We start from the raw sequence: 12,897 nt of genomic DNA, 5'->3' as shown, positions 1-12,897 counted from the left end.
TGCTGTCAGCCAGCTGGGCCGAGAGTGTTCCCTGCACCACTCCTGCTGGCCCGGCCCGTGCCTCCACCGTCCGCTGGCTCTTTCCCCTCTGTCTGACTCGCTCTCTGGCTGGCCCTAGCAAGGCCTGCTGGCCCTCTCTTAGCACAAGGGTCACCTCTGGCTGTCGAACACGGGGAGATTCAGGCGCTCCTCTGGCCAGCCTCAGGCCCTCTGGGGACTGAAGCCGTAGGAGGCTGAGCAGGAGATTAAGGGAGCGAGCGTGACCCCCCACAGGTCCCCTGCTGACCAGGGCCACCACGGGACTTGGCCTTCAGAAAGCAAGTAACAGGTAAGGCTGAGGCACCCTGCAGATTCCTCTCTGCCACTGTCCTCAGGCACTTTTCCCCTCAGTGATCTGGGGGTTGGGTGGGGGTTCCTGCAGCCCCGGGTCTAATCCCCTCAGCAGGCCTCATGGTCACACCCCTTCAGAACACCTGACTGAATCCTGATTGCCCGGCAGAGCTCTGTGTCCCAGAGAGGGGGCATTGAAAGCAGAAGGTGGGCCTCAGAGATAGTCCAATAGTGAGGGTGCTTGCCCTGCACGCAGCTGACGACCCGGGTTCGATCCCCGGCACCCCGTTGTGGTCCCTTGAGCACCTCCAGGAGTAATTCCTGAGTGCACAGCCAAGAGTATGCCCTGAGCAATGACAGGTGTAGCCCCCCAAAACAAACCAAATCGAAGTAGAAGGACTAAGAAGCAAAGCGGGTGACAGGAATGAGAGCTCTGGCACAGGGAAGCACCTTGGGGGCGGGGGGGGGGGGAACCTGGCTGTTTCCACTTGTTTGCTTCTATATGTAAGTGGATTAGCATCATTTTGAATTAGGTAATAGTAAAGGACACACACACACACACACACACACACACACACACACACACACCTGCTCACATGCACCTTGTTTGCAATGAACTGGAGGAGCAGCAACGTGATGCCCAGGGCACGCGTTGCCCACAGGAGACCTGGGTTTGATCCCCGGCACTGCCAAAATACATAAATGAACATGGAATCCACGTTTCTACCATCCTTAACTCCCCAGGGCTTTGAATGAGTTAAAAAGGTCACTGACACGATGGCCGTCTCTCACCTGTCTCGTCATCTGCCAGACGCAGTCAATAAACTGGAGGAAGATCGGGGAACGGTCAGCGTCGGCGTGGTTGTCATTGCCGTGGCCCACTCGCTGCAAAGAACAAGAGGTGACAATGTTGGCAGATGCCAGTATTCGGGGCGAGCACCTTTGAGTGCTTGTGCAGGCCAAGGCCTAACCGAGTCCTGGTGCGTGTTGGCTACCGAGACACTCACAGAAGTGAATTCATTCCCAGTACTCTTGGGAAAGCGAACTTCAGGGTGTTGTTTCTACACAGTGATCAATTTCATTTCTCTCTGGAATAGCCGCGAGTTTTAAGCAAACTGTCAGTCGCTTCTCAGTTCAAATGATGGGGTCAGGCGTTGTCACCAAACACAGCGCAATGCTGGTCACCACAAGACTGCTCGCTAGCAGTTCAAAGCGTGTCCCAAAGGTCACCTCCACCAGAAGTTAGGAATTATTTTGGCCACTGTTCAGAAATGTCACCGGAAGTCTGAGTCTCAAGTGAAAGGCTCTATCTTGGAGAATGGCCCACATCTCAACCTGGGATGTGTACCCCAGACTCCCATATCTGGAGAAGCCCATGTTCTCCCTTGAATATGTCATGCTCTAACTCCTTCATTTTCATACTTCTCTAAATAAATCTATTTTACTAGATGACAAAAAATGAAATACAATTAAGTCTGCATGACTCCAAGAAGTTGAGTTTCCCTCCCCGCCCTGAGCAGAGCCCCAGCAGCTGAGGACCTTCAGAACCAGTCACAGCCATGCTGAGACCACTCTTCACACGTCTGGATAAGCCTCATGCATGAAGGAGCCGGCAGAGGAATCCAGGCATGCGAGTCCCGGGGCTGAGATCTCCAAGCCTGCTCGGAACGGGACTGGGCCTTCTCCACACAGATCCCCCATCTTCCAGTAGGTAGGCGTTACACCCACCAGCTGCTGCCGGCGCCAGGTGGTCCCATCAATGGCCAAGACCCAGAGACTATAAAACCCAGCTCCCAAAAGCACATGGCCGCAACATCTTATTATATTGTTTTTACTTTGGAGAACCCGACAGGCTACCGAAAGTATCCTGTCTGGATGGCAGAGTCTGGCAAACTTCCCGTGTCGTACTCAATATGCCAAATACCAGTAACAATGATAGGTCTCATTCTCCTAGCCCTGAAAGAGCATTGAATATGGCTCTTTTAAAATCTCAGGGCTAGGAAGAAGGAGACGTTACTGGTGCCTGCTCGAGGCAATCGACGAACAACAGGATGATCATGATCATGATCGTGACTCCGAGAATCCCCATCTCACTCCTGTGATGGTAAAGAGAGACCACGATCGAGACAGCCTACTCTCATATCTTTGCCAGTTTTACTGATCGAATCCACAGTTGGTATTGCATTTTATACCTTTTGATAGTTTAGATGGTATCAAGCGATTACTGCTAGAAGTTAAGAAGATCATCTCAAATGACAGAACTGACCAAACTGAAAATATCAGCTTAAAGAGCAGCTCAAGACAAGCATATGGAGAGTTCTAATACTCTGCGGACTAAGCAAAAGGATGCAAAAGCGAACATGATGAAGCTGCAAACTCGGCACAAGAGTGAGAAATACTTGGCCTGTGAAGTTCTGCCGTTGGAACAGAGAGCTCGAAACAAGATAACCATGTCAACCACACACCTCAGACAACAGTGCATTGCCTCATCCATTTGAGAGTCTTAACTGTGGTGAAATACGGCGAAGTGACTGTCTGCACCACTTCAAGTGTGAAATGCAGTGGGATTAGGTGCTCAGGTCACCGTTCCTACTACGTGTCCCTCGGTGAAACTGATGTCTGCCCTCATTGAACAACAGTTCCCCATTCTCACCACCTCGACCCCCACCACCCCCACTTTTCTACTCCGAGTCTGCTCGGGATGCGACTGCATGATCCCATGTGTGAGGTGTTTGTCTTTTCCCGACTGCTTTATTTCCCTTTGCACAATGTCTCCAAGTTTCCCCACGCTCTAGCCCATGTTGGTTCCCTTCCTTTGGGAAGCTGAAGTCTCAGTTATTCGCTCACACAGACAGATCACGTGTGTCATGTGACGGTGGACACTTGGGACTGGCCCCTCTGGGCCAGCACGGCTCGTCCTGCCGTGATTACAGGTGTGCCACTGAACCTCTGCTCTTACTTCTGAGAAGTGCAGGTGCTGGAACACAGTCTCTTTTTTTCTTTTTGGGTCACACCCGGCGATCCTCAGGGGTTACTCCTGGCTTTGCACTCAGAAATCACTCCTGGCGGTGCTCGGGGGACCATATGGGATGCTGGGAATCGAACTTGGGTCGGCCGCATGCAAGGCAAACACCCTACCCGCTGTGCTATCCCTCCAGCCCCTGGAACACAGTAATTCTTATTTTTAATTTCTGAGGAACTGCTGCACTGTGTTTCCCCAGAGCTGCATGCAGTGGCTTATCTCTGCCCTCCCCCTTTATAAACTGTATAGAAGTTGCTCTTCAGGAATAATGGCACCCAGGGAACCACTGTGCATGGATGGACAGGTAACAATTCAGGATCAATTCTCTGAACAGACACTCCTCAAACTCCATCAGTGCATGGAAGTCATCCTGTCTGGACCTTAGTACTTCGAGCATTTTTCAGGTGTCTAGCAGAGACCAGGCCCTTGGAGTACCAAGACAAGTAAGACAGTACTCACACCTAGGAATAATTCATTCGTGCTCCAGCTGAGAAAGAAAACCACGCAATGAGGCTTCCACAACGGAGGCAGGTGTGGTGGGACATGTAGGAACAGGTGCGCCTCCAAGGATGGGACAGCAGAGAGGAGGTGGGGAGAAAGTTCCACAGGTCACGGTCAGGGCGGAGATAAACTGGAGGGACAGAGAGGTGCCTGCTTCCTGGGTAGCTGGGACAGAGTCTATGTGCAGGGGGACTGCGGTGGGGACAGCGTGGGGGGCGGTGCTATTCGCAGCTGGGTACACTGAGGCTCAGGGCATAAAGCAAGGGGAGGGAGGTGAGACAAGGCCAGCGAGGGTCAGATCCTGCAGGCCCTCAAAGGCTGTGCTGAAGTGTGCCCACGAGCCTGGGGCCACAGGGAAGCTTACAGTCACACTGGCATATGAGAAGAGGCAACAAAGAAGCCTGCTGGGAGACTGCTGTGACACTTCTCAAGGAGGACACTGCCAGGCCTGAACTTAGGGTGAGACAACACATCTGACACACATGTGTGGGATCGGCTGAGATCACTCTGGGGCTACATTCTGCTCTTGGGAACAAGATCCCAGCACTCAGCCCCTGTGATAGTGCAGTGTGCAGGGGAGGGGTTGTGGCTTGCGGATGACCATCACCAGTTTGATCCTTGGTACTGCATTGCATCTGCAGCACTCCTGGGCGTGGCCCCCCAAACAAACCAAACCAAAACAAACCAATATCCCAGTACTGAACTTGGGAGTCCCCTCAGAGTAAGATGCTGGCTAGAGAGGGAGGGTCCAAAGAAGATAGGCAGAAATTCTAAAGGCTACAGAGGCCCAGGAGCCAAGGGAGGGACTTGCTTCCAGAAGAGAAGACAGACAGCATTAAATGCTCAGGCCCAGTTAGAGAACTGAGCAAGATGGCAGTCCCTGGTAACTGATGAGGGCACTGTCAGGGGAGGGGACTCCAGTGGCCTTCAGTCAGATGAAAAGGGAAACAGCGATAGTGAGTTCCAGGGAGGAACTGCGGCTGCAGAGAGACCGTGGAGAGGGTAGGTACGGCTTTAGGGCTACAGGAACAATGGCGTGTCTCCAAGCAAGGGGAAGGAGCTCTGGGTGGGGAGAGTGAGGCAGGAAGGGTGAGAAAGGGCCTGTGGGGTGACTGATGGAGTGCGGGGCGGGGGAGGGGGGCAAGGACAGGAATTTGCCTGTTTCCGCCCTCGGCTCCCGTGGTCACTGCTGAACTGCTGAGGCCCGGCTGGAGGTACAGTCCATGGCTGAGGTGCCTGCCGTGCGTGTGGCTGGGCCTGCTTGGATTCCTGGCCCTGCACAGGGTTCCCCGGCACTGCCGGGAATGAATCCTGAGCACAGAGCCAGGATTAAGTCCTGAGCACTGCTAGGTGTGGATCCTCCTCCAGCCCCTTCCCCTCCAGAAAGAAATGCTGGTTTAATCCTAACTAGGGGGTGGCCTTGGGCTCACAGCCTTCAAGCCTCAGTTTTCCCATGGTGAGGGGCTGTTTTTGCCTCTCTGGCCCATGGCAGGTGAAATCAGGAGCTACCGCACTCATGCTTCTCCACTGAACCCGACCTTCATGGATAGCGAAGTCACCAAACAGCTCCCGGTCACAGTTAAACCAGCAGGAGCTGAAATGGCCCCTGTACTTCACACAGGCAAGGTCTGCCCTGAGCATGTGACACAGAAACTCGGTGTCCCCCGTCAGGAAGCCAAGGCCACCGTCTGCGGCTCCGGCGACAGTCTGCACAGGGCATGTGGTATCTCCTCCCAGCAGCGGGGGCACCATGGCATATGCAGTGTCCCCTTCTTGCCTTCCTCCTTTCTCCAGATGAATGCCAAGGGGGTTAGGGCACGCCAGGATATGACTTAGATGCATCCCCAAGGGCTCAGTGATGCAGATTTCGAATCAAACACACACAGCATCCGACACTTTTGGACCCATCAATCAGTTCCACCCCCCGGGTGTAGACTGAAAGTAGGCTGCAATGGGGTGAAATGTGTCCCCCTACCCCCATTGGTGTGGAAGCCTAGTGCGCATCTCTGAATGGACTTCAAAGGATGACTGGTGAGAATGAAACTGTCAGCAGGGCCTGTGCATAGACATGGGGGCAGAGATACCAGGGATGCTCTCCAGAGGAGTCACAGTAAACAAGCAAAGATGCATTGTGCCAGTCTGGACCGCAGACTTCCAGCCCCCGGACCCCTGACGCCAACTACTTGGGATGCTTCTCCGCTCACCCGTTGTTGGTACTCTGCTCCAAAAAATTTGCAGAGCAGTGAGGGATCAGAGCAGCATTAGTCACAGACTCTGCAGACAGAACAGTCCACTCGCCCACTGATGGCCAAGGGACTGACAAAACGTGGCATTGACATCCAGCGACATTCTGTTCGGCCATGAAAAGGGCGGAAATGTTGATGGATGCCCCAACGTGGATGAACCGTGAGGATGTTAGGTGGGGGGCAACAGAGAGTTGGAGGAACACAGATGCTCTGGGTTCTATTGCCTGCAGCTCCCCAAAAGCACAGCCTGACGGTGGGTGGAGGCCAGGAGCTTGGGAGACAGGGCTAGGGAGGAGCTGTGATGGACTATGGGGTGTCTGCTCTGGATGATGACGTGTGTTCAAACTAGAAAGAGGGCCGTCTGCACAGTACTGCCAGTGGACTTACATGCCATGGGCTGCACACCTTCCAATCATTCACTTGGTGCTCCTGAAGCTCACCACGCTATTTTAAAGCATATCCACATAGCCACGAAGGGATACACTGCACCAGTGATGTTCAATCGTGACCACTTGGGTCTGCTAGAGAGCTGGGGTCTGCTAGAGAGTGTTGGGGATGATCCCATGCCTCCAGTCACACAGGCAAATATGCACCCTATCACCTCAACTTACCAATGCAAAGCTATGTCCGAAGCTTATCCACTCCTTCTCTATAAGAGTCTCGAACCCTTTGATGGTGCGGTAATAACTGTCCAACATCAGCATCGCCAGTGACGTCAGCTGGGCTGTGCGGTCCCAACCATCGCTGCAGTGGACCACCACGGAGGTTTTCCCAGATTCAATTTTGTCCGCAATTCTTACTGCTCCTGCAAGAAGCATCTTCAGAAAATAACACACGTTAGACCAGGCTTCATTTGCTTTCTTTTACAATGAAAAGAAGTCTGAGGGGTGCTGTTAGAAGTTCGCATCAACGAGCCAAAAAAGAATACATTCAATTGGGAGAAATGTCAGCATCATGAGGGGGGGTAAAAAAACAAACATACAACAAAAAAAAACTTCAAAGGCACACACAAAAAAACTTCAAAGAAAAAGGGCCACCAATGAAAACACTGACACGAGACCAGCCTGGACCCTCTTTATTAGTTTTAAGTTATAGAAGTGCGTGGCCGTATTTGCGGCCGCGCGACATCTTATCATCTCATTCCTACTTTGGACAAACTGGCAGACTACCGAATGTAGCCTGCCCACACGGCAGAGTCTGGCAAACTCCCCGTGGTGTCCCCAATATGCCAAATACCAGTAACAATGAAGGGTCTCATTCTCCTAACTCTGAAAGAGCCTTGAATATGGCACTTAAAAAAAAAATCTCAGGGCTAGGACGAAGGAGACGTTACTGGGGCCTGCTCGAGGCAATCGACGAATAACAGGATGGTTGTGACTGATTGATTGTGAAGTTATAGAAGCTGCCCCCTTCCCGCCGGGCTCTGGATGCTGGTTGCAAGAACTAGCACAGGTGGGCTAGGCAACAAGTGTACAGTGACTGGCGATGCTGAGAAGCCACGGGGGACACACAGGGGATTTGCGAGTCTGGCGCAGGGAGACAAGCAGGAAGCGCTCCTTACCCGTATGTACTCCAGCCAGTGTGTCCCATCCACACTGGACAGCCACCGGGTCTCATCGATGGACGGGTACACAATCTCCTTAAGCTTGCGCAGTGACTCTCGCATCACGTGGATGTTGTGGATCTCCAGGAACACGAGCTCGGCGTTGGGGTAGGCACTTTCACTTTCGTAGCCCCCGCCCTTTGCCTGTGGGAGACAAGACAGGCCCCGCTCAGCAGTGGCAACTTGGCTTCTTCCCGCTGGTGCCGGATGGAGGCTGTCCAAGCAGCAACCAAAGCATCTCCTCCATCTCTGTCAGTCTCTGGTGGCTGGAGGACAAGCGTCACATGCCAAGTGGCTTCACAGGACAGCGTGTCTTCTCTCCAGCTCCAGAAGATGAGTAGGAGGGAAGTGAGGGTTTTGGCAGGGCTGCGTTCCCTCAGAGCCTCCTTAGGGCAGCCAACTGGGTCTCTTCCAGGTTCCGCGGCCCCAGGTAGTCTTGGTTCACAGGCATCAGACTGGCTCTCATTGTTGCGGCCTGCTGTGTCTGCGGACCTTCTTTAGAGCTCTTGTTTTGGTTTGGGGGCCATACACGCAGTGCTCAGGAGTTATTCCTGGCTCTGTGTTCAGGGATCACTCCCAGACGGCTCAGGGACCAGAAAGGATGCCAGAGATTGAACCAGGGTTGGCCGTGTGCAAGGCAAATGCCCTCCCCACTGTCCTATTGCTCCGGCCTCTGTCCCTCCTCTTCTTAGGACACTAGCCTAAGAGCCCATGCTAGCTTAGCTTGACCTCAACTTGATTCCATTTGCAAACATGCCATTTTTAAAAAGGCCACGTGGACAGATGCCAAGATGGAGGACTTTGATATTTTTCCTTGAGGACACAATTCAACCCCTAAGAATCTGGCCATTGTCCTTTTTTTTTTTTTCCTGTTCTGTTTTTTGAACCACACCCAGATGTGCCCAGGGCTTACTCCTGGCTCTGTGCATTTAGGACGAGTATCAGTTTTTCACGTCATTGACAACTGCATCTTACTCAAGCTGAATGAGATCTAAAAGTTCTGCTAATACCATCTGAGCTGGAGCGATAGCACAACGGTAGGGTGTTTGCCTTGCACGCGGTCGGCCTGTACGAGCCATGTTCGATTCCTCTGCCCCTCTTGGAGAGCCTGGCAAGCTGCCGAGAGTATCTTGCCCTCACAGCAAAGCCTGGCAAGCTATCCATGATGTATTCAATATGCCAAACACAGTAACAACAAGTCTCACAATGGAGACGTTACTGGGCCCGCTCGAGCAAATTAATGAACAACTGGATGACAGTGCTAATACCACCTATCTGGATGGAGATAGCTGTGCTTCCATGAAAGTTCTGTACAATAAGAAATTGCAGGTCCTAGATGATAAGTTTTATGCAATTTAAGTGAAATAAAACGCAAAGGCAGGGGCCAGGGAGTTGGATCAAGGGCGAGTACTTATGCTTTGTTTGTGGGAGGCGTGGGTTTGATACCTGGTACCCCATGACTGTCTGAACACAACCAGGAGCAACCCCCATGCAACTGACTGGGCAACAGCCCCTGAGTCTCACCGGACGTGGCCTTAAAAGCTCAAAGCAAAACCAACCAACCAACCAACCAGCAAACACCAAAGGAGGAAGAGAAAGAAAATGTAGGGCTGAGGAGGTAGAGTTAAAGCACTTGATTCTGATGCCCAGCATGGAAAATGGTCCCTGAGCCCCAGGGCAGTGATGCCTGAGCACAGAGTCAGGAATAGGCCCTAAGTAGTGTAGTGTTGGTCACAACCCAGTCAAGGAGTGTTTGTAATAAAGGGACAGAGATCCACTCTTGGTGACAAAACCTGGCAGCTAATTAGCTTTCAGTCTGGAGAGAGCAACCCTTAGCTCACACCCATGTTGAGGATGTAAAGAAAGTGGCACCCCAAGACATTGCTGGCAGGAAGTTAGCAACTACGGAGTCTGTGGGGAGAAAGTTTGGTGGTTCCTCACAAAGAGGAACGGAGTATTACTATGCAAATCAGCAACTCACTCCCACAGAACTGCAAGAGGTATTCACCCATGCACCTGCACATGAAGGAGTGGAGCATCATGGCCACAAGGGGCAAGAAAGTTCAACAGCCATGGACCAATGTTGATAAATGTGGCCATGTGCCGGAATCATTGGGAGCTAAGATTGAGACTCTGAATGAGGGTCTGCTGGCCCCGGAGATAGTCTAGAGGTTAAGGAACAGGCCCTGGCTTGCTCCCCAGAACCACACGATCCCCTGACCCAGAGGCCCCGGGTCCTTCACACTGAATCTCCTACCCAGGTGGCCAGGAAGGTTCCCTCCCCACAACCTTCTTTTTCAATGAGATCCTGGTGGACAAGGCTTACCAACCCTTGCTGAAAGAGGCCAGAGCAGACAGACGGCACGTATCGGGCACGTCCAGATCAGGCCAAGCCATTCAAGGTCAGAGATGAGAGGCAACTGGGGTGGCAGGTGGGAGGAACGAGCAAGACACATAGGAACAGGAAGCCACAGAGCCTTCTGGAATGAGACGGTGGCAGCCGCTGCCACCTTGGAAGCCACAGGACAGTACAGTTGGGGAAGGTGGCTGAGTTTCAGGTTGTGTGACTGCTACCTCGCTCAAAAGAAACATTCTGTGAAATAGAGGAAGTGTTCGGTCCCCAGTGGCTTTGAATGCTCAGCCCAGAGCAAATGGCTGAGATATGTCAAGGAAGGGAGAAGAACAGCTCTCAAGGCACGTGACCAGTGGCGTGGGGGAGGGCCCGCGGGGCTACATGAGCAGGCCTGGAGCTGGGAGGGCACGTCAGGAAGGACCGGCAGTGGGAGGAAGGCCATGTGCATGGGTGCTTGAGATGGGTGCCAACGGCACTTCCCAAGACGTGGGTAAGCAGGGGGCAGAGCACACATGGGCAGCAGTGATGGTGATGGCTGAGGCAAAGAGCGGAAGGTGCAGTGCAGGGGTGCTCCCAGCACAGGAGAATGGGGAGGAGCTCCTAGTGGCCGCATGGGCAGAAGGAGGTGGGTGGAACCTTCTGCAGTAGGCACAGGTCACACTCACGGAGCATTGGGCTGAAGGAAGTACAAGGCAGTAGAGTGACACATCTGACCACAGACACAAGCCCAGGACGAACACGGTGGCAGATGTGGCACAGGAAACAGGTGGCACAAAGGGGCCAGTGACACCCATGGGTCTGGGCTAGGTGACCCAAGAGATGGTGGCATGTTACCAGGACTCGGTCTGGGGCGTAGTGAGCACCAGGAAGGAGGCATTCAAGTGGAGAGTGCAGCGGTGGGCACGGGGGTCTCACTGTGACCTCCAGAGTGAAGCTTCAGAGGGAAGGCTCAGTTGGCCTCGTGGGTGTTAGGCCCCAAGTCTGACGCCCCATCACAGCCCCGGAAGCGAGTGACACTAGAGCTTGTCCAAGCAGGCAGCCAGGGCACGAGGCTGGCCACCACGCCAGGATGGGAGAAAATTACGGAGTAGAGGGGCCAAGTCTCAAAGAGGAAGTGAACAGAGGCTGGGGACCCTGAGCAGGAGGGCTTCGCCTGCAAAGCCAGGGCAGCAGACCTCGGCGCCACGTCCGCGGCCTGCAGGAATACTCTAGAAAGTTGAAGATGCGAGAGCAGCTGCCCCCGGAGCCAGGTATGGGTGACCTACGCAGAACTGCTGGGCCAGCCGGAAATGGGATCCAGTGAACAGGGCTGCATCCCCAAGAGCTAGCCCCTCCAGGTTGGAAAGCACCAAAGCTCGCACCAGGAGAGGACCCCCACCTGTCCGGAAGCGGGACAGTGAACAAAAGAGAAGACACTCAGGGCGGGTGGGCTGAGAGAAAGCAGCAGGGTGGCGAGGCCGGCTGGACCATTCTCCATACAAAGGCGGCTAGGCCACTGCAGTCAGGAAACAGTCGCCTGAGCCGGGTGGAGACGGTGTCCATGGATGAAGGGAGGAACCCAGCCTGGAGTGGGGCTTGAAGAGTGCTGAAGGGATGAGGGTGGCAGAGGATGTTGGCCCACACAGGAGAGGCTTTGGGAAGGGGAGCCCCCTGGGCAGTGCTCCGCCATATCTGTTGGCAATCAGTCACTCCCCGGGAAGACGGGAGATACTTCCGCACCCCACAAGGCCCTTCTGAAGGCCGGGCACAGGTGCACAGGGGGCCCCCAGCTCAGCCACTCCCCTTGGCTCCTCCTCCCAAGGCTCCTGGAGAGGGAGAGGCAGCATCGAGGGTGCGAGGGTGCATATGAGAGGACGGCGCACATCTTGGGGCGCGGCCGCAGGCTCATGACGCCACCTCTGTTCCCAAGTCGCTGTGGAACCAGCACCCTCTCTCTGCCTTGTACCTTCAGAGGGGCACTGTGGGGGATGAAACGGCAACAGAATCGGTTACGTAAGTCTCCCTCGCCTTAGCTAATCCGCAGCAAGCCCACAAAGATGCTGGCCCCGCCACGGCCTCCCAGAGTGTCTGCCAGGTACACGGCACAGGGGCTGAGGATGGTCGCCCGGGGAGTCTGTAGGCCGAGGGGAGGCGGCTTGGAGTACAGCCAGGCCTCCAGTTTATCAAGCACTTGAGCACCGAGCAAGTGTGTGTGGCACTGACAGGCACCAGGAGAAGATGGCTAAGGGCAGCTGGTTGCCTGGAAACGGATTACTAAAGATACAAACGAGACAACGAGCAATCAGAAGATGGGGGTCACGGAAGCAGGTACCTGCCAGGGCTCCGAATGTGGATGCAGAGACTAGGCACCTGCACAGATGGAGAAAGAACGAGGCAAGGGGTGCCAAGGAGCCTCAGTACAAGCCAGCCAAGCCAGCTTCAGAAAGTTTTGGGGAGAAAAAAAAACCTTGCTGGCCAGACCCTTGGGAGATCAACTGGTAGTGGAACACTGTTTTCCACTTGCCCCGCCCAGGGCCCAAGAATAATCAGCCAGCCAAGGAGACAGGCCCCTCCACAGCCGAGGGAACCCCGAGGAAGCCCAGCAAGCCGAGCCAGGCCATGCAAGAGGGAACGCAGGGTCCGGGGTTCAGACCAGCATCTGCACCCAGTCCAAGCAGCAGGAAGTGCTCCTGAGAAGCTGAGCGCCGGAAGCCAGAAGCGACAGGCCAAGACCCTCCCCCACAAGCCCCAGAGCCACTCCCCAGCCCTCAGAAGCCTGGCGAGGTTCATCAGTGGGAGCATGAGGGCATTAGGCAATGGGCTGTGGGCAGGTGACAGGGGTTCAAAGTCCCGAGGCAGGGGG

General features: G+C 54.2%; 1 protein-coding gene across 5 annotated transcripts in view; it reads right to left on the bottom strand.

Moving 5' to 3' along the window:
* The window catches only part of MTMR1 (myotubularin related protein 1), a 72,554-nt gene that overhangs the window by 14,339 nt on the left and 45,318 nt on the right, over positions 1-12,897 (bottom strand). For all 5 annotated transcript variants that reach the window (XM_056130169.1, XM_056130170.1, XM_056130171.1 and 2 more), the window contains 3 exons: positions 7,661-7,846; positions 6,711-6,917; positions 1,123-1,215 (listed from right to left, as the gene is read on the bottom strand). In XM_056130169.1, the coding sequence (XP_055986144.1) occupies positions 1,123-1,215; positions 6,711-6,917; positions 7,661-7,846 (486 nt within the window). The remainder of the gene's footprint in view (positions 1-1,122; positions 1,216-6,710; positions 6,918-7,660; positions 7,847-12,897) is intronic.

The sequence above is a fragment of the Sorex fumeus genome, unplaced genomic scaffold (genome assembly GCF_029834395.1).
Source record: "Sorex fumeus unplaced genomic scaffold, SorFum_2.1 ptg000075l, whole genome shotgun sequence".
Taxonomy (NCBI): Eukaryota; Metazoa; Chordata; class Mammalia; order Eulipotyphla; family Soricidae; genus Sorex; species Sorex fumeus.
The sequence above is the reverse complement of the archived record's forward strand: the minus strand, read 5'-3'. Positions and strand labels throughout refer to the sequence as shown.